Source organism: Sorex araneus, chromosome 1 (genome assembly GCF_027595985.1).
Source record: "Sorex araneus isolate mSorAra2 chromosome 1, mSorAra2.pri, whole genome shotgun sequence".
In the NCBI taxonomy this organism is placed as follows: Eukaryota; Metazoa; Chordata; class Mammalia; order Eulipotyphla; family Soricidae; genus Sorex; species Sorex araneus.
Genome location: NC_073302.1, coordinates 142,952,650 through 142,980,249, shown reverse-complemented (window position 1 = coordinate 142,980,249; position 27,600 = coordinate 142,952,650). Strand labels below are relative to the sequence as shown.

At 38.8% G+C, this 27,600-nt stretch overlaps 1 protein-coding gene across 3 annotated transcripts in view; it reads right to left on the bottom strand.

Annotated features, from left to right (window-relative positions):
- Positions 1 to 27,600, bottom strand: part of IPO11 (importin 11) — a 158,666-nt gene that overhangs the window by 48,125 nt on the left and 82,941 nt on the right. For all 3 annotated transcript variants that reach the window (XR_008627366.1, XR_008627367.1, XM_004608471.2), the window contains exons 23-27: positions 26,502 to 26,581; positions 25,741 to 25,821; positions 13,224 to 13,319; positions 12,449 to 12,562; positions 6,245 to 6,366 (exon numbers count right to left, since the gene is read on the bottom strand). Coding sequence is in view for 1 of the 3 variants with exons in the window: in XM_004608471.2 (XP_004608528.1) it covers positions 6,245 to 6,366; positions 12,449 to 12,562; positions 13,224 to 13,319; positions 25,741 to 25,821; positions 26,502 to 26,581 (493 nt within the window). In the remaining 2 variants the exon portion in view is untranslated. The remainder of the gene's footprint in view (positions 1 to 6,244; positions 6,367 to 12,448; positions 12,563 to 13,223; positions 13,320 to 25,740; positions 25,822 to 26,501; positions 26,582 to 27,600) is intronic.

Here is a 27,600-nt window from a genome sequence, read left to right as displayed (position 1 = left end):
TTTTTGGTTTTTGGGTCACACCCGACGATGCACAGGGGTTATTCCTGGCTCTTCACTCAGGAATTACCCCTGGAGGTGCTCAGGGGACCATACGGGATGCTGGGATTAGAACCCAGGTCGGCCGCGTGCAAGGCAAATGCCCTACCCGCTGTGCTATCGCTCCAACCCCAAGAGAAGTAATTAAGAGTTGTTTTTTTTTGGTTTTTTTGTTTGTTTGTTTGTTTTTTGGGCCACACGGGCATTGCACAGGGGTTACCTCCTGGCTTTGCACTCAGGAATTACTCCTGGCAGTGCTCAAGGGACCATATGGGATACTGGGAATCGAACCTGGGTCGGCCGCGTGCAAGGCAAATGCCCTATCCGCTGTGCTCCAGTTCCCAATAAGAGTCTTTGCATGAAATAAAGTTACCTGCCAATTTCTTAATGAGGAAATGGAAGAAACTATCTTAACATCAAGAAAAATGAACACCAAGTCAGTGAATCTGTATGAAGAAAGTATTGGTAGACAGTATCTGCCTTCAAAGTTGGCATTGGTTACATCTGGAGGGACTGAATGGAGGATGATCTTAAAGTAAAGGAGGAAAAGCTCAGGAAAGTCTAAGTGGGAAACTTAACACACTCAGTCAAAATGTTTGCTACAGAACAATAGGAATAACTGACAGAAGCTAGAATTAGTGACTGAAAGTAACACATATCATTTATTAAGTGATCATATGCATTCACCACTTCAACAGGCATCACATATATATATTCATTCTCTAGATTATCCTCAAAATAACACGCAGGTGCCTATTGGCATCAATATCCCACATTTGAAACATGAAAAAACTGAGGTGCTAAAACTTTAAAGCAATCTTATTTGATATTTATTAGTAATTTTTTTTTTTTTTTGGCATGAGGTAGGGTGTGTGGGAGAGGACTAGGATCAGACCTGCCAATGCTCAGGGTTTACTCCTGGCTCTGCATTCAGGAATTCCTCCTGGTGTCGCTCAGGAAACCATATTGGATGGTGGGGATTGAACCCAGGTTGGCTCCACCCAGGTAAGCCACATACAAGGCAAGTGCCTTACCTGCTATACTCTCACTCTCCCCCCCTATCAATTATTTTTTCCCCCACTTTTTTGGGTCACACCTGGCGATACTCAGGAGTCATTCCTGGCTGGCTCTGCACTCAGGAATCACTCCTGGAGGTGTTCAGAATACCATATGGGATGCTGGGAATTGAACCCGAGTCGGCTATATGCAAGGCAAATGCCTAACCCGCTGACAAATCCCTCCAGCCCTGGAAATATTTTTAAAATAATCTTAATGTCATATATTGGCTAGATCAGAGATACGGCACAAAGCCCTATCTGTGAAGAAAGCACTGCATGAAGTCCAAAATTCACAGGCATTAAGGAAGTTCTTAAGAGAGGAGGTAAAAAATAAACAATTGTTACAAGATAACCAGGATGCAATGAATAATAATTTGCCTCAAAGGTGAAGTGGGGTGTAATCTCAATACACAAAGTGTGTCCTACCATATACCAGGGACAATAAAAATTGCAGAATGTTTATTTTATAGGGCTGACATCAGGAAGAGAGAGAGAGAGCATTTAAATTCTACTGCATGTTCTAAGGGTAAATGAATTTGTATTGTAAGTGAAAACCGAAACGTTTTCCATAAGTTCCCAAACTGTAGCACGTTGTACAAGTGAGATTGGGGAGGGGAGTGTGTCTGACTCTTGAAAAAAAAAAAAAAGCCAGAAGACCAAATATGCATAAAAATGGAGGGTGAGAGAGATAATGCATATATGGTGCCTTAACCCTGAACTCTCTACGGTTTAAGGCACCAAATATGGTTCCCTAGCACTGCTAGGTATGACTCAAACATCCCCTCCAAAATATTTTATAAATTATACAACTTTAAAGAAATCACCAAGCCTAAGAACTAATTACGTCTTATTTACCAAACTGCTTTATGGAAAAGGCAGTGAACAAACAATTTAGCATCAACTGTTCATTCTCTTAAACTAGACCTATCTACATCCTATTATTAAGTTTAAACAAAAATCAATTTATAGACATGAACCAGTTCGAACTAGGTACCTGTGTATGGGAAGAAAATCAGTCTTTAATTCATAATATGAAACAAAAAATACACATACACAGCCTAGCCCCAAAATAAGATATTACAGGATTTGTTTCTTTTTTTTACCCAGTTAAATTGAAATGATCAAAACCAGGAATTATTACAAACTGTATTATGCTATATGCAAAAGAAAACATTTTCAACTGAATATACAGAAAGTGCGGGGGGTCTCTGGGAGCCACATCTAGCAATACTTAGGGCTTATTCCTGGCTCTGGACTCAGGTATCACACTTGGTGGTGCTCAGGGAACCGTATGTGGTGCTGGGGATGAAACTGGGGTTAGCCACATGCAAGGCAAGATATACTATCACTCTGGCCCTCTCAATATTCTTTTGGCATTAGTTAAGGGCATTATCTCATTCTTGGGCTGGAGCGATAGCACACCGGGTAGGGGATTTGCCTTGCATGTGGCTGACCCCGGTTCTATTCCTCTGGGTTCGATTCCTCCCTCTCGGAGAGCCCAGCAAGCTACTGAGAGTATCTTGCCCGCATGGCAGAGCCTGGCAAGCTGCCCATGGGGTATGAGATATGCCAAAAACAGTAACAACAACTCTTACAATGAAAATGTTACTGGTGCCCGCTCGAGCAAATTGATGAGCAACAGGATGACAGTGACTGTGACAGTGATCTCATTTTTAGGCAAAGAGAAGTAATCTGGTTACAGTTACTGTTTAGTGAATAGTAGCTAAAGGATCTGAAGGTGATGCTGGTGTAAAATCTGGGCTGAGAAGGAAGTTCAGAGGGCTGACGGGCATGCCTGCATGCGGAGGGGAGGGGGGAGATTTAATCCCTGGCACCACATGCCCCCCTACCCCAGCCCCTCCAGATGTGGCCCTGGTGGTTCCCAGCACCACTTAACCCAAGCAGCCTATTAACAGGCCCAAGCACTGAACCATCCCATGCACAGTAGGGAGTGGCCCCTGATCTTAGAGCACTGCTTGGGAATCTCCACATGATAAAATAAAGTGTATAATCTGTCAAATTTCTGGAACCAGAAGTAGTGGGTTAGACAAAACAGGGCTTAATGGTTTCCCTTTAGGCCCAGCAATTCTGAAGCGGAGTGAGGAGGTTCTACTGCCACCTAGCGGTAGAAGCCAATGATGTTGCTTCACATCCTCTGACACCCAGGGCAGGTCCCATGACAAATAATCATCTGGAGCAAAAGTTCCCAGTTCTATGTTTGTGAAAAGATACTTTAGGAGAGTATATTTCCACATTTTGGGGGAAAAATCCCACTAAAATAAGCGAAAAATAAATTATTTTCCAAATTAGCTGAATTAAAAAAATTATCATCCTGATTTTCTAGATCTACAATTTCAGTCAAGGGGGAAAGTTAAACTGCAAAATATGAAAAGAAACAGAAGCAAGACATTATCATTACAAGGGAAATTAGTCAGGAAATATCACTATGGAGGTGTGTGTGGGGGGAGGGGAGTTTCCCCCTACTCTAACAAGTACATAGTTGCAAAAAGAAGAAAGGTTTTTTAACAGAAAGGTGATAAAACATCTAACTGGCTAACCTCCATTCACTAGGGCGGCATTCACCGACCTTTTTATACCTGTTGACCAGCACCTGTCCTGCACATCAGTCACAGGTCAGTGGCTTTAATCTGTTCTGAGGCGCGGCACAGTAAGTGGAGAGGTGGTTGGAGGGGCTACACTAGAGCACCTGAACAGAACATCCCTAAGTCACGAGCCCCTGACTATGTAGCAGGCTTGTGGAGCAATTCACTTTTTTGGCTTATATTTCAAAGCATTCCATTGTCCATATATAAGTCTATGCTTCTTTCATCACTAATCCATTACCAACGTTACAAAATTCAATTAAGCTAGAGAGCCAGCTCAAAGTCTCTTGCGTAAGCTGTAGGGCTTGCTTTGCATATGGAAAGCCTCGGCCCATCCCCACCAACACAGTGCTCAAGGGGCAACTCCTGGCTTGTTGTGCCCACAACACAAGCCAGGAGTTGCCCCTGAGCACTGTCAGATACAACCCAAAGAAACAAAAACTAAACCGTAAATCAGATTCTTCAAATTTTGATTACCACCTTAAAAATGACATAAATTCACTACTGTCGAACAGAGTTTTACAAAAATTCACTACATATAAAAATGAAACTCTTGCGCTCCACCGAGATACGACCCAAGTGGCCACACATTTGTGCGGCCGCTCTACTGCTGATCGACCACAATCCGGAGGCCAGCTAGACTACTTTTGGTACCAGCAACTGCTTGCAGCAATGTCTCTAGACTGTCAACTAAGCCATAGCCCCATGCTGCCCCAGGACGGGAAATGATGCAATTTCTAACATAAATCTCCCTGGATTTAATTATGGAAATACTAAAATACAGAAATCCCAAATCGCACGGCTATTATCGCGGCCGCACGACTTCATATCTCTTCATTCTCAGCAATGGAAAACTAGTTATCAAATGCTTCCTTGTCATCAGGGCTGGTTTTTTTGGGGGGAAACTACAACAACAATAGTGAGTTTTGTGTTGAAATATGGAATGTAATCAAGGTAAAGAGAAAATGAAGTGAAATTTATCAGCTACGCAGGGGGGGGTGGGGGGGTGGGAGGTATACTGCAGTTTTTGGTGGTGGAATATGGGCACTGGTGAAGGGACAGGTGTTCAAGCACTGTATAACTGAGACATAAGCCTGAAAACTTTGTAACATTCCACATGGTGATTCAATAAAATAAATTTTTTTAAAAAATGAAACTCTTATTCCTATAGCAAACTTCTCTCTTCACAACATTTAAATCTGAATTTTTAATGTTTGAGAGAATTTCCAGTCTAAATAATGTTTTGCCTTCAATTTATGTATAAGTTTATATAAGTTTTCATTTTCTTTATGGACACAAATACAACTTCTATATATAAAGATCTAATACATTATTATCATCATTCCAACTGTATCAAGTCTGAAGGCTGGTTTTATGCTTTTAAAATTAAAATACTCCCCAAATATATAAAAACAAAGAAAATACACATTCCTTTAAAAAGTACAAATGAAAATATTTTCTGGGCTGGAGCGGTAGCACAATGGGTAGGGTGTTTGCATGTGGCCAGCCCAGGTTTGATTTCCAGCATCCCATATAGTCCCCTGAGCACCACCAGGGGTAATTCCTTAGTGCAGAGCCAGGAGTAACCCTTGTACATTGACAGGTATGACCCAAAAAGAAAAATAGATTAGAAAAAAAGAAAGTATTTTCTATTTGCTTTATAGAAACGATAATTCTGGGGTAAAGAGATAGTATGGGGGTTAAACTGCTTGCCTTTCAAGAGAACAACCCTGATTCAATACGTACTATTTATGGTTCCCCAGACACTTGTAGGTATGATTCCTGAGGAAAGGCAGAAATAAGCCATAAACACAGCCGGGGAAAACCAAAAATTAAAAATAACAATAATAATAATACTAAATAAAGTAGAAATGAAATGAACAAAATTTACAAAGTATATGACTTCCATGTATAGAGAAAAAAACACTTCTCTAGCCAATAATTTGAAATAAATAATAAAACTAGGCAGCACAGGGGCCAGAGCAACAGTATAGTGAGAAAGACACTTGCCTTGCACATGCTGACGTGCATGCAGTCCACAACACCACATATGGTCCCCGAGTCCTGCCAGAAATGATCCCTGAGCAGAGCCAGGAGAAAGCCCTGAGCACAAGTAGGTGTGGCCCCAAAACTAACAGCCACCAAAACAAAACAACCCCCCCCACACACAAAAAAAAAAACAACCCACAAAATGTATGTAGTATATGTTTTAGTTACCAGGAGGATAGTTAATAAAATGATATCGCATTAAATATTATATATTTAGTGTATCTATAAGTAATAAAATCTGGTTATTATAAAAAATGGAAATTCAGACAACAAAACTAATGAGGTGAATACAATGACACTAAATTGCAATGTTGCCACTGTCAGTCATATCTTTCTGTATGGAGACTTGCCACATCATCATCTACTAACAAAATTAGAATGCATCTACAAGCAAATAGTACTGTCCAGAACACAGAGGAATTTCAATGCCAAAAACAGCACTAATTTTTTTTTTTTTGGATGCTCTAAAAATCCAGTTTTAAGAAAACATTGGCTTACCTATTATCAGATGGCAGAAGAGAAAGTAGAGCCAATGCTGAAAGCTTTCTTCTTTCGGGTTGGGTAATGTTGTCCATACGATCAACCCACATTTCAATCATATTTCCTAAAAGTTGGTCCATCTGAAAAATAAAAAAAGGGGATGGCTCTTAAAGTATTTGAAATTTTTTTTCTTTTAACAAATATTGTTAAAGGCTAAACCTATGGAAGGTCTGACTGAAGTTCAACTCCAGGGCTGGAAATGCAGGACAGGTTCACGATGCTTGCCCTGCACGAGAACAACCCTAATTCAATCCCTATCCTCTCAAGCACAGTCAGGAATTACCCCTGAACAGAAGACTGCCAGGTATGTTTCCCTCCAAAACCAAAAAACTCCAAAAAATTCCATCCTATCAACCAAAGACCTAACTACCTGAATTTGGGGCAAACTCTGGTAGACAGGAATAACTGAGCAAAATCAGAAAATGACTCCAACTAATCTGGAGAGCCAGCTAACTTGATTTCATGAAATTTCCTTACTTTTTCCTGAAAAATTGTCGAAAAAGTTCTCTAAAACTTAGTCAAAAACACTAATAGAAGAACACAGTTGATTCTGATAAGATATACTTAGAAACTTCAACCATATAATGATATAATTGAGTACCTTTCTGATGACAGAATCAAGCATTTCTCACCCTAGAAATTTAAAAATTGCTTTGATTTACTTGGCACCAAGTCCTACAATTTCTATAGATGCTCCTGGTTATTCTACGTTCCTAAATGTACCTTCTAATTGTACTACTCCGATGTTCAAAAGATCTGTTTAGAAAACTTAAAAACAAAAAGTTTCATTGTAGAATCTATTCAATAAGTATAGCATTTTATTTTATTTTATTTTTTTGCTTTTTGGGTCACACCTGGTGATGCACAGGGGTTACTCCTGGCTCTACACTCAGGAATTACTCCTGGCGGTGTTCAGGGGACCATATGGGATGCTGGGAATCGAACCCGGGTCGGCCACGTGCAAGGCAAACGCCCTACCCGCTGTGTTATTGCTCCAGCCCCATTAAGTATAGCATTTATTAAGCTACTATTACTATATTAATTAGCAGGAACTTAGCAGTGCTCAGGATTTACTCTTGGCTCTACACCAAGGATTGAACTGGGATCAGGTACATATAAGGCAAGCACTTTAACTCCAAATTGCAGTATTTTAAGTTTGTTATAATGTAGCTGACGTAAAATGAATATGACTTAATAAATGAATAAAGAGACAGAAAGGAAAGCTGGGGATATAGTTCAGTAATAAAGTACTTTCTTAGCATGTGTGAAGCCCTGGTTCTCAAACCCCAGCACCTGGCTTGGGAGTATGTGTGTGTGTGGGGGGTGCTATTGTGGGATGGGATGGGGGTAGGGAAGAAGGAAGTAGGGAGGTTGAATGATTTATATAGTAAAAATCATGAAAAAAACTGATAAAAAGACAAAAGCAAATGGAAATATTTATCTTCGTTCTAGGTTCATGGATTGAAGAGTTTAACGTTATTAAAATGTTCATACTAACCAAAGTGATCTAAAGATTTACTAGAACCTCTATTAAAATCTCATCTACATATTTTTGCAGAAACAGAAAATCTCAAGAGAATAGCCAAAATGTCTATCAAAATAAGAAAAGAGGCAGGGGCCAGAATGATAGTACAGCAGGTAGGACACATGCCTTGCACATGGCTCTGACCTGGTTTCAATCTCAAGCACCCCATATGGTCCCCTGTGCACCACCAGAGTAATCCCTGAGCACCACTGAGTTGTGGCCCCAAAACCAAATGAAACTAAGAAAGAAAAAAGTCAGAAGACTCATACTTCCTGATTTCATCTGTCCTACAAGGATAAGTAATCAAAACAATGTGATAATCACATAGAGAGTGACATATAGTCTGATGGTACTGAACCGAGTTCAGAAACAGATCCTTTACATACATGGTTAAATGATTTTTAACAAAGGTGCCACACATGCCAATGGGAAAGCTGAACAGCCACACACACAAGGATGATCTTGGACCTCCTAGCCTCATATACATACACTAAAAAAAAAAAAAAATCAACACAAAATGTATCAAAGGTCTAAGTGAAAAATCTAAAACTCTTAGTAATTTTTAAAAAGCTTTAAAAAATTGTGGACAGAAATATAATAGAAGGATTAAGATGGCCCTGGTTCGATCCTAGGGTCCCCAAGAACGATCAGGTGCAGCCCAAACACTGCCAGGTGTGAACCTCTGAAAACCACTCCATGTGGCCCCCTAAAACACAGACACAAACACAAATACAAAAATACAATGGATTTAGCAACAAATTCTGAGCAATGGCACAAAAGGCAGAGCTACTAAGAGAAAAAATAATTGACAAACTGAAATTCTTGACTATTTTAAAAAACTCTGCAGCAACAAATACACCAACAAAGTACAACCCACAGAATAGGAGAAAATATCTACAGATCATATATCTGATAGGGAATTAACATCCAAAATAAGTTCTAAAACTAAACAGAAAACTAATTCAAAAATGAGCAAAGAACTTGAATAAACATTTCTCCTAAGAAGATACACAAATGGCTTAAAAGCATGAAAGCATACTCAATACCACTAATCATTAGGGAAATGCAAGTTTCAATTACAATGTTACAACACCTGATACTCTTTAGGCCAGGCAGTATTAAAAAAAAGAAATGGTATCTGTAAACCCTTTATTACAGCAGTTGTAATCATAGTAACTACATGTGGAAGCCACCTAAGTAACCATTTCTTTGTTTTGGTTTTGGGCCACACTGTGTCATGCTCAGGGGTACTCCTGGGTGGCTGTGCTCAAAAAATCATAAGGGGTGCTGTGGATCAAACCCAGGTTGACTGCGTGCAAGGCAAGTACCCTACCAGCGGTACTATCGCTAGGGCTCCTAAAAAACCATTTCTTAGGTAAACAAGTAAGTGGCATCATCTACTATGTGGTATATACATACAAAAAACATTATTCAGCATTGAAAAAGAAAGGAAAACCTGACGTTCTACAGCATGAAAGAATCTTCAGAAAATTATACCAAGTGGCATGTTAATTATAAAAATACAAATACCATATATAAAATTCACGAACTGTAGAATGTAGACTAGAAGCTGGTAGAAGAGAGGAAAGGAGGAGTTATTGTTTACTAGTATAGAGGTTGATTTTCCCAAGACAAAGCACTGTGAAGATGGTGGCCAGGAAAATGGTTCAAAGGGCTACCAGTGCATGCTTTGCAGACAGGGACATCTGTCTGATCCCCAGTGCCACAGGATTTGCACCACTGCAGGGTGTGTCCACAGAACAAAATAACTACGGAGATGAATGGTGGCGATGACTGCATAAGATTATCAACATATTAAAACTACTGAACTATAGAACCTATATTACCTATGTTAATAGGTAAGTTGATAAGTTTTATGCAATTTCACAATGAGGAAATTGTGGAAAATATTTTAACGTTCAAACAGGTATTGCAGTTACCTATTAAAAACTCTCCTTAAAAGGAGTACCTTAGGGGGCTGGAGTGATAGCACAGCGGGTAGGGTGTTTGCCTTGCACACAGCTGACCTGGGTTCGGTTCCCAGCATCCCATATGTTCCCCCGAGCACCGCCAGGAGTGATTCCTGAGTGCAGAGGCAGGAGTCAGCCCTGAGCATTGCCGGATGTGTTACCCCCCGACCCAAAAAAGGCCAAAAAAAAAAAAAGAGTACCTTAGGCTTATCTCTAGCAAATGTCTCCAGCATATAGTGGAGAAGTGCCACTGCCAGGATGTGCAGGATGGCACTGGGATATGTGTTGAGAGAGCAATTAGGCTACTGAGATATATACCAACCTGATTACCTACTACTGTGCACACCTGAACAAGTTACTCAATCTAGTCTTAAATTACTCGGGTGTGAAATTAAGAGAAAAGTACTATTATCTCATTGGTTTGCTATGAAAATTTTAAAATGACAGATGAAATTTTATTACCATTATACCTTGAAAGGTTGCTGTGAAGGCTAATATATATGTATATATATATAGTAATTTATAGTAAATATATAGTAACTTATATATATAAATATATAGTAAATTATAATAAATATGTATTTATAGGAATTTTACTATAATTTATTATATATGTATTTATATACTAAATACATAACATGTATAAATGCATATTTATTATAATTTACTATATATATACATCTAATGCCTAGTTCTCCCTCTTGGAGAACCTGACAAGCTACTGAGAGTCTACTGCCCACTTGGGAGAGCCTGGGAAGCACCCCATGGTGTATTCATACCCAAACACAGTAACAGATATATATGTGTCTCTCGGAGAGCCCGGCAAGCTACCAAGAGTATCCTGCCTGCATGGCAGAGCCTGGCAAGCTACCTGTGACGTATGTGATATGGCAAAAACAGTAACAATAGGTCTCTTTCCCCTGATCCTGCAAGAGCCTCCAATCATTGGGAAAGATGAGTAAGGAGAGGCTGCTAAAATCTCAAGGCTGAGTGTAATGGAGACGTAACTGGTGCCTGCTCGAGTAAATCCATGAACAATGGGATGACAGTGATATAGCGATACCATTAAATATAGCTATGAAAATAATTCAAAACTTTTTTCCAAATTCAACTGAACCAATTCTTTTAGCTATTTAACATGATCCCATTAGTTAAATTTAATCAACAAATAAAAGATCTCACTTAAGGCTAAAATCTCTGATTATTATAATTCTAGAATAACATTTTACTTTTTTGAATTTTTATTAGTAAATCACCGTGAGGTACAGTTACAAACTTATGAACTTTCATGTTTGTGTTTGTTTTACATCCCTCCACCAGTGCCCAATCTCCTCCACCAATGTTTCCAGTATCGCTCCCACCACCCCTAGAATAACATTTTAAACTTAATACTTCCCTGTTCTAGTTTTTCTTCAAGGGGAAATATTTATATTTGTTTACACAACCAACCACAAACTTTCATTTATAAATATCAGATGAGGATTTTCTACATTTTTTAAGTTGTAACAAGTCATTGACATTTGAATAGAATGACTCAATAACCCGGTCACTTAAGAACCTATCGCATATTTATTCCAGGGGTTGGTTTTAGTTACAGGCCATTCTTTGCAAATAAAACTTTACTGGAAAAGCCATTTACACACGAATTATGGTGGTGGGTGAGAGAGACAGCAGAGAGTATAGGGATTTAAGGCACTTGCCCTGGAGGCAGCCAATGTCAGTTCAATCCCAAAACTGCTACTTAGGAGTGACCCCTGAGCAAAGAAGCAAAGCTCTGTTGGGTGTGACCCAACCTTCCCCACCTCACACAAAATTATGGTGGAGACTCACCATGAAAAGTTCAGCAAAAGAGTGAAATAGAGTCATGTAAAGTATTTCATGTGAAATATTCTGGTTCCATTTTTTAAATTAGTAAAACTTCCAAACATGACTATCAACAGAAGTGGTGACTAGGAGGGTGAGTGGAACAACGGCCGCCGGGACAGTGGTGGAGGGATTAGTATAGCAGCACTGTAACTGTGAAACAATTCCAATATTCTGATAAACTATACCTCAAAAATTTTTTTAAATTCCAAACATAAACAATCATTAAAATTTTATTCTATGACTAACCAGAATAAAACTGTCTATTCTGACAGCAAAATGTAATGGTTCAGTTGCCATTCAGATTCTCTTTTCCTCTCTTTTCCCTCTGTTGGGTCAGCCCAGAGAAGGACACTCTGAAACGTGCAGATGCAGTCCGGAAGAACTTCCGGCCCCAGAATTTCTCATTTTCAGAATCCCTGGAACCCACCACACAAAACTGCCTCCTGCCCTTGGTGCCAGCTAGCTGACCCCTGCCCCAGGCCTCCTTTACTTCAACAGAAACCCACCCTCAGCCACAAGCTGGTGATCTTTCATTAGCCTCTGTAGGCTTGTAAGATCCGCCCTGGGCGCACTCTTTCTATAAACTCTCTTAGCCTAATTCTCCTCTCAGACTATGTTTCTTCCTTTCCACAACCCCATTCCCAGACCTTTCACTCCCCAATTTAGGTATATTTAATTACTACATATATATAGACGTTCAAATACTGTGAAAGTCTTTTACAGACTCGTTAAGTTCATCAAACTATTTCCAATATTTATGTGGATAAAGACTTCCTTTTATTTAAGTGAACTAATTCTTACCTCCTGATTAAATTTATGCGCCATCTCATTAAGAAGTGAAGAAAAAAAGCTAGTGTTCTGTAGCAGGACTCGACCCATAACTCCGAGATATGTTGACATCACTACAGGATACCTCTGTGCAATTAAAATATAGCACATGTAAAATTGTGTCAAGGAAAAAGTGCAATTTATAAACAACTCATGACAAAGTAAGAATCAACAGAGCTATGGAATAACAATAATTTCCTTCATACCACTCTTCCCTTAATGAAGCGCCTATATTTTCCTGAATTCTGACTTATCAAGTATCTCTGTGCATGTAGTACATATATTTATATACTCTCGCATACACAGAAAGAAAAACAAGAGAAAAATATTTAGTATTTACTTTAAGTTCTTCTACTATATGACATTTGTATGGAAGAGTAATACATTAAATGCCACGGAATGGCAGAGGAATTTAAAGTAATATTTGTATGAATCTATTTAAGAGTACACTTTGAAAATAACCAGTAGTCTCATGTAAAAACTAGCATTATATTTGCCATTCCTCTACTTCAACTTTTTCTGTGAAAATATGCATGCATGAGTGAAATAAATGACTTATCAATGGATCAGTACTTATGTAGAAAAGGCAAAGCTGTAACTACTCTGAAATTTGCTTAATTTACTTCAAAATTGTCTAATAATTTAAAAAGCTTCCCATTTACATCTAACAAAGAGGAATTAATTTTCTAATTAAGCTGAATAATTAGAACTAGAACCTAGAATCTAATACTATCCTAAGAATACTTACCTCCCCTTCCATAATGCCTCTAAAAACACAGGGCAGAATAGGTTGAAACATTTGTGGACCTAATACTGGGTTTACTTTAAGGGTATTTTCCACAACCTAAAAATCAAAAAGACACAGGAAATACTAAATAACACAAATAACTTTTGTGCAAACCATAGGTGTAACATATTAAATATCACACAAATTTGAGACTATATACTAGCTAGCACATCAGTCAAGGACTGAACACACTTTTACAAGATAATACATTAAAACAGGAACCTGATATAAAGTTTATAGTATGTGGATACAACTATACATCTTATATAGAATTAAACTTAACCATAGTCTAATAATAAAGGTAATGTTGTTAATGAAATTCTTATCTTTGCATTTTAAACAATCAAAATTTACAAATGTTACATTAATAAAGGCAGCTCCCTAGCACTGTAAAGGAAAAAAAAAACCCAAAACTAAGAGACAGAACTTAAAAGTTGTGGTTTTTGAAAGTGAAAGCTGGGACTGGAGCAAAGTGGGTAGTGTGCTTGCCTTGCATGCAGCCAACCCAGGTTTGATTCCCAGCACCCCACATGGTCCCCTGAGCCCCACCTGGGGTAATTCCTAAGTGCAGAGCCAGTAATAACCCCTGTGCATTTCAGGTGTGACCCAAAAAGCAAAAAAAAAAAAAAAGAAGTAAAAGGTAAGTCAGAAACTTCACCCATTTTCCATAAGTCCAAAAATAAATCTACATCTAAATTTATCAATAAATTGGAGGGAAAAAATGGGCATGTTACACATATACTATATATTTTTTTAATGAGAAAAACTTTCATGTGTAAAATATTACTCAATCATGAGCATAAGCTGTTACAGGTAAAAATTCTGAAATATAAATTACATTTACATGAGACTGGTTTCCCTTAAAACAAAGATAGAGACCATAATTTTCAAAGTGGAATTGGATATTTTTGCTTGTTTAAGTTTGCTTATTTTTTTTTAGGGAAAGATCAGGGAGCTGCAGTGAGACCCAAGAATAAATCTAACTCACTACCTGAGTATGAAAACCAACACCATTTGAGAAACTGCAAACAAGTACCAGCCTCAAGGTAGATAGATCTAGGTTTCCTTGTAAACTGCCAGCTACGCTTCCCAATATTAACCACCAGGTTCGTGATTCAGACACAGTATTTACTGTGCAGGATTATTCCCTGCTCCGGGAGCTTTAAGCATCTCTGGTCTCTGCTCATTAAATGCCAAAAGCATAACACTATGACAATCAAATATGCCTCCACTGCATTTTCAAACATTGCCAATGTCACCAACAGCACCCCTGAATGACAATATTCTATAAATTCAAGCAAGAAGGAAATTTCCAAAGAAAAATTTAAACTTTTTTAGCTTTTACTGTGAACCAAACACTGCTCTCTCAAATACAGATACTCTCTTGGTTCTTTTAGCATCAAAAGATACAATTCCTAATTGAAAACAAAAGGAGATTCATAAGGAAATTAAATCATAACCTCAAAAAGTGTTTTTTTAATTAGATTTAAAATAAAGATGAGAAACAGATAAGCTATCTCTGAGGAGGTCTCATAAGTACATGTAACAGGGCAGTATTTTATCTATGATCTGGGAGTAAGGCTATCTGCTTGATAAACAAGTAGTCAACCCAATTTCCTTCTAAAATTCTCTAAAGGAGCTAGGGAGACAGCTTAGGGGGACATCCCTCACATGCTCAAGGACCTGAATTTGAACCCCAGCACCACATGCCCTTTACCCCATCATAGCACTATCAGGTGGCCACTTCTGGGTACAAACAGTGTCACGTAACCAGGTCCACACACTGAGCCAGCTGGCCCAGCTAGTCAACTATCAGAGGGAGTGGTCACAAGAATACTACTTAGAAGGGATTCCCTCCCCCCCATTCCACTAAAATGTTAAGAATTTAAAGACAGACGGGCATAACTGTAAAAGAAATTTAAAAACAAAGAATAAAGAAATACAGGAAGTTAGAAGAAGAAATTCTCAAGAGGTAACTGGCTTCAGATTTGAATTGAAACCTAAGTGTGTAATGAAGAAAACTAAAAAGCATTTCAATTTATATCATGTCTCACTTCACCCCGCTGCCCCCCCAAAAAAAATACCCCACAGAAATAAGCACAATCACACACTGTTGGGAAGCAGGGGAAAGCAGAAGCTAAGACTGGGTTAAATTATATTTAAGACACACTGCTAGATATTACCAACTCTGTATATATGCGCAATGACCTTCTCTCATACCTGAATCAGACAGTAGGCTGGGTTTCAGAGTTTCCAAACTAAAGAGTAATGCAAACACAGTTGTACAAAATACAATGAATGAAAGAACCCTACAGCAAGGCACATCATTATCAAATCCCAGAATATCAGGAACAAGAGAAAAATGAAAAGTTTCAAAAAAGTACAGCAAGAAGGCAAAAGTCAGCTTGGCAGTGGAAGAAACTGTTTCAAGAAAATTAAAATACTGGGCGGAAATGATAGCACAGTAGGTAGGGTATTTTCTTTGCACGTGGCCAACCTGAATTTGATCCCGAGCATCCAATATAGACCACCCTTGCACCACCAGGAGTAATTCCTGAGTGCAGAGCCAGGAGTAACCCCTGAGCATAGCTGGGTATGTCCCCCGATCCCCGAAAAAAAAAATTTTTTTTTAAATGCCTAATGGGCCAGTGTATTTAAATATACCAAATAGAGACAACTGCAAAGAACTTAGTACATATTAAAAATCACATGATGGCCAGAGAAATAGTACAAGGGTTAAGGCATACAAGGCATATGCCAGTTCAATCCCTGGCACTGTATATGGTTCCCCAAGTACCGCCAGAAGTGATCCCTGAGCACAAAGCCAGGAGTAAGCCTAAGAACTGCCATGTCTAGCCCCAAAATAATCAAAGTTTCACTGAAAATGTAGCTCAGTAATTACACAGGTTTATGCCAAAAAAAAAAAAAAAAGCAATCACAACTATAGATCCCACCTTTGAATAGGAATGCAGTAATTATAGTTTAAATATTGAATAGTCATGTGGTTAAATACTGAAAACTACTTAGAGGATGAAAGATAGAAGGCATGTAAATGGAGTCAGTGATCATCCTCCACAGGGTAAGGGAAACCGACAGTCAGTGCCTCAAGATGACACACGAAGGGCACTGCAAGACAGGCAGGCATATACAAAGAGCAAGTGATACCAGTGGCTGCTTCTGCACACGCACTTCATTCATACAAACATGCACACAAACACAGATCCAAAGCCCTGGCCCCTCAATATGGACCACCAATACAAGATAGCTTACTGTGATACATTTTCTTCATAATCAAAAATACTATTATATTACCACTTCAAAGCTAAAATGAGGCCTTGGTATTTAAAAATGTTAAAAACTATACCTAAGAAAGAGGAGAGCAATTTTCGAAAAGGTGTACGCAAAAATTAATTCTGGGGCCATACAGTGGGGAGGATACTTGCCTTGCATGTGGCCAGCCTGGTTTGATCCCTGCCATTTCCATGTGGGCCCCAAGCCCATCAGGAGTGATCACTGAGCACAGAGCCAGGAGTAAGCCATGAGCCAGTTGTGGCCCCAAACCAAACTAACAAAAAACAATAATTCTACTGAAGCCAAAGACATACAGTGGGAAAAAATGCCTGCCTTACAAAACTGACCCGATTTAATCTTGGGAACTGCATATGGTTTGCTGAGCACACCAGAAGTAAGCCATGAGCACAGATAACAATCCCCTAATAACAGTAGCACTGTAGTACTGTCATCGCACTGCTCATCGATTTGCTCGAGCGAGCACCAGTAACATCTCCATTGTGAGACTTGTTACTGTTTTTGGCATATCGAATACACCATGGGTAGCTTGCCAGGCTCTGCCGTGCAGGCAGGATACTCTTGGTAGCTAGCCAGGCTCTCTGAGAGGGATGGAGAATTGAACCCGGATTAGCTGCATGCAAGGCAAATGCCCTACCCCCTGTGCTATCGCTCCAGTCCCCTAATAACCGTAATGATAATAATTCTGCTTTCAAAGTAGGAAGCAACAGCTGTGGAAAAGAATCAAGAGGCTGTCTGGGAGATGATTGGAGGCTGGAGTTCACACTTTACGCACAGAAACCCAGAATTCAGCCCCCTTGCATCACAAAATTGAAGTAGCCCTGAGTACTTCAAGATATGACTCCAAATCAAAAACCAAAAAAGAAAATAAAAAAAAAAAGGAAAAATCAAGAGTGTGGAACTGATTAAGATACAGAAAATAAACTGAGTTTACTAACAACAAGGAAGTCTTAGAAAATACTTCCAGCTTTCATGTGTGGTCCCACACCAAGTATTGTGCTTTTGATAAGCCTGCTAACAGAATCTTACTCCTAGCTTACCCAGACTGAGGGGGTGGATTATCACACCATTGAATTCATTTGGCCTAGTTTCACATTCATGCTCAAATAGCTCCACCAGTCAGAGTAAGAACTCCTTCAAATTGATTGCTGGAAACTCATTATGCCCTTCATTCAGGAACAAAGGGGTCTCCCACGCTTCCCTGGGTTACCGCTACTCTAAACTCTAGGGTCAAAGAAGCAGAAAGTGTTCACAGACCACGACTTTGGCTGTCTAGTGCTTTGTTGTCACTGTTTCTAGTTTTTGCTAAGTAGAAAGGATTTTTGCTTAGGAACTAAGTAAAAATACTTATTTTTGTTAGTATTTTTCTCTCCATATTTCGTGAATATGGTATTTGGTAAATACCATAAAATCAGCAAATATAACTTAAAAATTACAACATTTTGTATCACTTCCTTGACTTTTTATCATTGCATCACTGTCATCCCATTGCTCATCGATTTGCTGGAGTGGGTGCCAGTAACGTCTCCATTGTGAGACTTGTTACTGTTTTTGGCATATCGAATACTCCACGGGTAGCTTGCCAGGCTTTGCTGTGTGAGCGAGATACTTTTGGTAGCTTGCCGGGCTCTCTGAGAGGGGCGGAGAAATCAAACCCGGGTCAGCCGCGTGCAAGGCAAACACCCTACCTGCTGTGCTATCACTACGGCTTTTTAAAAAAAACCAATAGTCCAGGATTGGAGCAAAGTACAGCTGGTAGGAAGGACACTTGCCTTCCACGTGGCTGGCCCAAGTTCGATTCCCAGCATCCTATATGGTAGAGCCAGGAATAAGCCCTGAGCACTGCCCAGAAACAAAACAGAAAGACACAATCATATGTAACTTATTTTGGCCACAGGTTATGAATTTATTGCCCTTGGGAGTAAACATTAGTTTGGTAAATACTAGTTTCCCCCATTCGTTGCCTGCCCCCACCCACTGTTTGTCTGCAGCTGTTTCTGACTTTTTATGTCTTTCATTATTGATCTTACCAGGAATATACAACTAAAGCACTAAATATTAAAACTACTTGAGGGGCCAGGGCAATAGTACACTGGGCAAGGTGCTTGCCTTCCCTGCAGCTGATCAGGGTTCAATCTCCAGCATCCCTTATGGTCTCTAGACCACGAAGAGTGATTCCTGAATGGAGAGCCAGGAGCAATCCCTGAGCATTGCCAGATCTGGCCGAAATAAGGAAAAATAAATAAATAAATAAATAAATAAATAAATAAATAAATAAATAACATAAAATAAAATATTTGGAATAGTTTTGCCAGGCATCTCTGCCACCAACACAGTATTTTATCTTTATTATTAACTTTTACTTTATTTTGACTCACATACAACACAGATAAACACCCTCAAAGATCTATCCTTTTTCTCGCCCTCTTCATTTACTAGGTAACAACTCTTACTAGTTGATCTTTCCACTGCTGCTTTTACTTTTTAGACATAAAACAATTCTATACACTGTTTTTCTTTTTCTTTTTGCTTTTTGGGTCACACCCGGCAATGCAGAGGGGTTATTCTGGCTCGTGGTGTCAGGAATTACTCCTGGCAGTGCTCGGGGGACCATATGGGATGGTGGGAATCGAACCCGGGTCGGCCGTGTGCAAGACAAATGCCCTACTCGCTGTGCTATTGCTCCAGCCCCCACTGTTTTTCATTTATTGTCTCAAAATCACTCTAAATCTGTATCCAGGGGGGCTGGAGCAATAGCACAGCAGTTAGGGCATTTGCCTTGCACGCGGTCAACCCGGATTCGATTCCCAGCATCCCATATGGTCTCCCGAGCACCGCCAGGAGTGATTCCTGAGTGCATGAACCAGGAGTAACCCCTGTGCATCTCCAGGTGTGACCCAAAAAGCAAAATAAATAAATAAATAAATAAATAAATAAATAAATAAATAAATCTGTATCCAGAGCTTGTCTTGACTCTTTTCTAAAGCTATATAGTTCTTACTTGATTTTTGATTACTGATGACTAATTTTTTATGAGCATTTTGCTATTACAGATTCAACTTCAACACATGGTTTTAATTTATGCCCTTTCTGAATACATACACAACAGACAGTATTTTAAAATTCCTGTCAATGGGTCTGGAGCACTAGACAGTAGACCTTGTTGTACTATTAGGACACTTGCCTTGCACACAGCTGACCCAGGTTTGATCCTCGGTAAATCCATATGGTTCCCCGAGCCCTTCCAGGAGTGATTCCTGAGCACTGATGGGTGTGGCTCTCCAAAATAAAATAAAATCCCTATCAAAACTGCAGACTTTTTGTTTGTGATGAACATGCAAATAATTTTCTTAATTTGCATTTATTTCGTATAAATAATGGACAAGAGTATTCCTGAAGTCTGAATTCCTACATTTATATCATAGCTCCAATACTTACTAGCTGTGTGACCTTGGACAAGGTATTTACCACTTTGTGATTTAATTTCTGATCTGTAAAAATGGGGGAAAGAACAGTACCATCGTCACAGGTTTATGTGAGGATTAAATTAATTCTATATTATGTGCTAAAAACATGTGGTAGGTAATTTTAGTTATAAATAATACATTAAAATATTTTATCTTAGTCTTGTCACAGTGAATGAAAGCAACTTAGCTCATTATTGCTTGATAAGATCATGATAAAAATAGTATTTCTAAAATCAAAATGATATATCAACAAACTTCAAATTTTTAAGAAATCTCAAGAATTTAAATTTGAGTATTTTTAGAACATTATTGTTTCATCTAGATAATGTGTACCTAGTCACAGAATACAATAAGGCTATTTTTGCTCTTAACCATTTGCTCCTAAAGCAGGTCTATTTGCTCTCTATCCAATTTTCATAACACTGCAATTTTCTGCCTCAAAGAACAAAGAAGCCACTTACAGATATTGTCAGGATAAGTGTAACAGTGACATTTAGTCAAAAACATATTATAGATGTGATATACCATACTATGTTAAGGATTAGTATCTAGAGGAACTGAAACTGAAAATAATAAGCTAATATTAACTATTATCACAGTTTCAGTAGAATTCTGAAACGTCAAAAATTTCAGCATTCTCTCAGCTTTTAACTATAGGCTTAAAAGCACTATTGTCCTAAAACCATCCTTTATATAAAACCAAGTAATTTATTCATCATACTTAGTATTCTCAGCCATTTACTAAGTAATAAAATTCAGTTTCCAAGATTTCAAATCAATATAAGGGTTTATTGATGGCAATGTTCACATGAAAATACAATCATATATTACTAGATTAATTACCAACTTTAATACAGGTATTTATATCCTATTTAAATGACCTTTTGGCATACTTACAAGAAAGTGATTTAATTTATGCTTATGTTAAATGTTACAAATATCATCTTAAGAAGCTGAACAGCAGCGGATTTTTGCCAAATCATCCCGTCAAAATATTAAGCACATATGGAGGACAAATAGTGACACTACCTTTTTTTACTTTAAAGGCAAATAGACTCTTTTCCTAAAACAAAAAATTATAAGGCAGAGCTGTATACCACATAAATTTTCCATAGTAAGATGGTTTTTGTTCTTCAGAATGTGCTAAATAAATACATTTGGTGATAAAGAGTAATGGTCCATACTCATGAAATCATCTCCTAAACATCAGAACTGAAATATTATATTCTTTAAATAATCATTTCTTGAGAAAAGTGGTCAAAGGACAAGGTAAAATAAGTACACTTGTTTATAATTTGTTGTAAAATAAGTATCTTACAATCAAAGATCTGGCTTCTGAAAAGTGGCCTGTGCCAGCCTCCCCACCACCCAACCACCGTGAAATTACATAATGAGATAAAAATTACTGTCGCTACTTATGTTAGCTGATTACATGCTTGTCATTGTTTTAAGTGCATTATATATACACATTTATGTAATCTTCGTCATAATACTAAGAAAAAGAGACGGTTTTAATCCCATTTTACAGATGGAAAGCAAGGAGCAGAGTTACCTGCTCACGTCACACAGCTGTGAAGTAGCAGAAGACAATACCTGATTCTGGCAGCTGAACTTCAGTCTACAGTTTTATGGCCAAACCACAGTGCTTCTAACTATTTTTTCAAGGGAATAATTAAAAACAAGACAAAGTAATCTTCTTTTAAAAATCTCACATTTTAAATGAATTTCATAGTGGCCATTCCCTATGACTCAAACAAGCTGTCTTTTTATATCGACTCTACTGATAATATTGTAGAAGAACAGGAAAAAAACACTTTGAACTCAAAGGTTTTCTCCGGCTTGCAAAAATGAGAAACAACCTCTTCTTTTTCATTTGGAATGTATTGATTATAATAGAGGATTTCAAATAACACAAGGTTACAGAGTATTAAAAATCATGTAGTGTAACTGCTTATGTAATAAGCTCATATTATACCAAAAGGTGTATCTGAACTGTGTGCGCAAAGCCAGCAAGTTCAAGTAGTTAACTGTGTGTGCAAAGCAAGGTGTCGGTCCAGCAGAGAACAGCATTCCGAATGCACAGACGACTGTTGTTTGTATGTTCTGGGTGTCATTTTTAGTGGATACTCTGTGCAATCTTTAACATAAAAATTATGCATTTCCTGATGGTCAGCCTCTCAAGATTCAATTAGAATGAAACAAAAACTGAACAGACTAACGACGAGCTAAGAAACTAAACTGGGCTATGCAGAAAGTTTAGGCAGATGCCAGGCATGTATGTAGTAGATTCCAAGTTCAATTCTGGAATTGCACAAACCGTGTCAAAACTGTGGCTATAGTGAGCCCCAGTACCACCAGGCCTGCACAGCACTGCATCTCAGGGTCAGACCTGAACAGTCAGACCCTTAAGACTGGGCTAAATATCAGCAGACCCCTTGTCCCTATTACTTGAGAGGTTCGCTCCCTCCAAAAAAAGTAAAAAAGTTGAAACAGTAATCAATAGTCATCAGGGACCAGAGAGATAGTACAGCAAGTTGTGCACTTGCCCTGCAAGTGGCCAACCTGTGTTCAATGGTGCCCTGAGCAACGCCAGGGGTAATTTCTGAGTCCAGAGCCGGGAGTAACCCCTGAGCACAGACGGATATACTCCTACCCACTCAAAACAAACAAAAACCAAACCACAAGGTCAGATGGTTTCATCAGTAAGTTCTACAAAACCTCCAAAGATGTCCTATTACCTTGATCAATCTCTTTCAAAATGATGAAAAAAGGGGAATTCTTCTAAACACTTTGTAAAAGCAGACCTTCGCTGAGAACTACAACTGGAAAAAGAGAAAGGAAAAAAGTGTATGTGCATTATGGCCAGGAGGGTAATTCTTATGAGACTATGTGAGCACAAGAAAGGCACCATCACAAAAGTCAAATCAAAATGGATTAAAGACCTCAACATTAGACCTGAACCCATAAATTACACTGAGGAAAAACTTACGTAGTACCACTTTATGACATTGAAACTAGAGACATCTTCAAGGATCCACAGCTAAAAAAGACTATGTCTCAAAAGCTTCTGCATCACAAAAGAGAAGAGTCAGAATAAAAGGACACCCCCATAGACTGAAGAGAATATTTGCCCATCATTCATCTGACAAAAGGTTATCTCCAAGATATAAAAAGCAAAGGTAGAACTCAACAAAAACAAACAAACAACCCCATCAAAGAACGAGGAGAAAAGATGAAATGAAACTTCCTCAAAAAAGACATACAAATGGACAAAAGATATCTGCAAAAATAAATGTTCTCCATCACTTATCATCTGGGAAACGCAAATCAAAACTACAATGATATTACCTCACACCAGTGAAGTGGGCACTCATCACAAAGAATAAAACAACCACTGTCGGCATGGGGGGAGGGGGCAAAAAAGAGACCTTCATTCACTGCCGGTGGGAATGCAACTGTTCCAGCCTTCTGGGAACACAATATAGAAACTTCTCAAAATCTTAGGAATTGAACTTTCAAAACTCAGCAAGTCCAATTCTTGACATATTCCCCAAGGACCCCAAAATATTATTTAGAAAAGACATGTGCTCCAAAAGTTCACTGTAGCACTCTTTACAATAGCCCAAAGCTAGAAATAACCAGTGTCCCAGAAGAGATGACTGGATAAAGAAGCTATGGTACATATACACAATGGAATACCATTCAACAACAAGAAAAGATAAAATCATGCAATTTGTTGCTACACAGATGGATTTGGAGAGTACCATGCTAAGTGAAACTTGTCAGAAGAGGGGAGACAGAATTATCTTAGACACCAGATACAAAGGAAAATAGCAGGGGAATAAGAAATGCCTAACGGCAACAGGAACTGAAAACTGGTCTTTAGTAGGAAGCTTATGTGGAGGGTGCAAGAGATACTGGGGCAGTGAGAGGGATGCAGACACTTTGGTAGAAGGCTTGGTGTTGGAATGATCTTATGAAAGAAACACTACGACAGCAGTATTGTAAAACAGTTCCTAAAATAAGATTTAAAAAAGAATAGCAGTTAGGCTGAATATGCAACTACCACTATCTAGTGTGTAACCACTGGGGAGCAACACAACGAAGTGTGCAAGTACCACAATCAAGTATGGATATAACCCTGATCACGACAATGTCAACGCAGGGAAGGGAAGGAGGGAGGCCTGCAGTTGTCACCCAGCAATGTGCCTTGCTCTCTCTCAGTGACAGAAGTCAGGCAACTCTGGCAATCCTGCTTCCTTTCGGACTGACACCACCAAGGTCAGATGCCAGTACCCTACTCTTTTCCTAACAGCGCAGGAGCTGGAGCGATAGCTCAGCAGGTAGGGCGTTTGCCTTGCAAACGGCCAACCTGGATTCAATTTTTCTGTCCCTCTCAGAAAGCCTGGCAACCTACCGCAAGTATCCCACGTGCACGGCAGAGCCTGGCAAGCAACCCGTGGCATACTCGATATGCCAAAAGCAGTAACAAGTCTAACAATGGAGACATTACTGGTGCCCGCTCGAGCAAATCAATGAACAACTGGACAACAGTGCTACAGTGCTATGAATAGCTTTCAGCTTCCATTCTTCTTGTCTACTCAGAAAACAAACTCCTATCTCTTTACCAAGTGAATTTTGTCTATTCAGAAAACAAACTCCTATCTCTTTACCAAGTGAATTTTGTCTATTCAGAAAACAAACTCCTATCTCTTTACTAAGTGAAATTTTTTTGGGGGGGTCACACCCGGCAATGCACAGGGGTTACTTCTGGCTCATGCACTCAGAAATTACTTTTTTTTTGGGGGGGGGTGCAAGTGAGGGGGTGTTGTGCTCAGGGCTTACTCCTGGCTTTGTGCTCAGGGATCACTCCTGGTGGGCTTGGGGGACCATATAGGGGTACCACGAATTGCACCCAGGTTGGCCACAGGCAAGGCAAGCACTCTACCCACTTTCCTGTCTCTCTTGTCCATCATTTTACTTTTTAACAATAAGTCCTTGTTAAGGGGTTGAAGTACATGTCAGGAAAATATATTGAGGTCTTCATCACTGCTACCTAGGAATACACCTTTATTTGGAGAGATCTTTGTATAATGCAAATGAAGTTATTAGGAGGGCTAGAAAGATATTACAGGGCATTGAGGCATATGGCCCCACGTATGGCCTCACCAGTGATTCCCAGCACCACATGGTTCTTTGGGCACCACCGACTACAGTCTAGAATTCACAGAAGAGTCTGGCAAGCTCCCCATGGCATATTCAATATGACAAACACAGTGACAATAATAGGTCTCATTTCCCTAACCCTATAAAGAGCCTCCGATCGTTGGGAAAGATGAGTAAGGAGAGACTGCTAAAATCTCAGGGTTGGGACGAATTGAGACATTACTGGAACCCGCTAGAGTAAATCGATGAACAACGGGATAACAGTGATAACAGTGGTACTCTAGAATTAGTCAACAATTAATCACCCCTATTTTAACAATCACCCAAATAGAAATGAAGGTCTAATTTCACAAAATCTAGACAAAATTAATAAAATTCAATGTTCATTTAACATTAACAATATCTTGGCTTCTCTCTGGAGAAGCCACGATCTCTCTCTTTCTTCTCTCACTCTATCCCTCCCTCCCTCCTTCCCTCCTCTGACCCCTTGTATTTCTCTAAATAAAATATTTTATTACAAAAAAAGGTAATATTACCTTAAGAACTTGAACTTGACCTTCTGTAGTGATTTCCTTTAGAAGTTCACAAAAGGATTGGCACAGACCTAGTGCGTATGTCTGAAATTTAATGAGTCAAAATATGTATATTACTATATCAGCAGTATCAAAAGAAGACAAAATCACATCTGGAATTCACAATCTACTTGAAAATTATACTAAGAATCTAGTTAAAGATTTCTATAGAAATTATTAGAATGGGATGCATAGTACAACGGGTAAGGCGCTTGCTTGCCTTACATGCGGCCAAGTGGGTTCTATCCCGGCATCACATTTGTTCTCCCAAGCATCATCAGGAGTAATTCCTGAGTGAAGAGCCAGAAGGCAGCCCTGAGCATTAGAAGTGGCCCCCCAAAAAAACACAAAAAAACAGAAAGAAAGAAAGAAAGAAAGAAAGAAAGAAAGAAAGAAAGAAAGAAAGAAAGAAAGAAAGAAAGAAAGAGAGAAAGAAAAAGAAAAGAAAGAAAAAGAGACAGAGTGTGTGTGTTAAGAAAACAAAAGTTTTAGAAAATAAAATTTAACTATGCTAAATTTACATAGATAAATTTGTTTACAACATATTTTCTACATCATACAACTTAATTCATAGACCTATACTATATCTGCCTTGCAATGAACAATGTTTCCCAAGATTTTCACCCTTAAAGAAATTAACCTTCTGAATTTTGAGGTTTGATTTGAAATCAGAAACAAGCAAGATAATAAATATACATTTTATAACATACAAAAAAAAACCATACCTGTAAAAATTCTGTTGACGATAAAAAGATATAACCATTGATGATCTTTAAGCAAGTTCTTAGATTTTCTGAAGCAAGTTCTGTCAAAATAAGCATTTTAAATATTTTGGTATACTTCAAATTAGCTTAAATATCCTATCTTTATTTAAAGCAAAATTACGGACTGGGGGCCTGAGCGATAGCACAGCAGGTAGGGCGTTTGCCTTGCACGCGGCCGACCCGGGTTCGATCCTCGGCGTCCCATATGGTCCCCCAAGCACCGCCAGGAGTAATTCCTGAGTGCAAAGCCAGGAATAACCCCTGAGCATTGCTGGGTGTGACCCAAAAAAAAGCAAAAAAAAAAAAAAATTACAGGACTGGAGTGATAGCACAGTGGGTAGGGCATTTGCCTTGCACACAGCCAACCGGGGTTTGATTCCCAGCATCCCATATGGTCCCCCAGCACTGCCAGGAGTAACTCCTGAGTGCAGAGCCAGGAGTAACCTCTGTGCATTACCAAGAGTGACCCCAAAATAAAAAGAAATTAAAATAAATTAAAGCAAAATTACATACCTCCTTGCTTCCTTTTTTTTTCCTGAGAGCTATTCTTTTTTTTAATTTTTTATTTTTTTTTTATTTTATCACCATGTGGAAAAAGTTAGAGAGTTCTCAGGTTTATGTCTTAGTTATACCGTATTCAAACACCATCCCTTTACCAGTGCCCATATTCCACCACCAAAATCCCCGGTATACCCCCCACCCCCCACCCCAACTGTATAACTGATGAATTTCACTTCATTTTCTGAGAGCTATTTAGACTAGTGCCTTTCAACCTTTTTATACCTGAAGACAGCACTTTATCAACTAAGTGGCAGTTCAAAACTACTTCTTTATACTATTAGTAAGTGAACCAACTAAAACCTGACATTGCCTGCTACTTAATACTTTCCCACACACCTCCCACTAGTTTAAACAATTTAGAAAATACTACATTCCTTTTGTCCATTCAGAAAAAAACTGCATAATCATCTGACTCAGTCTTTTTGAAACTAAAGTTCCAATGTAGCATGAAAAGCGATAATTGAACTATTTTACCATCTTATTTTAATATCTATCTTAA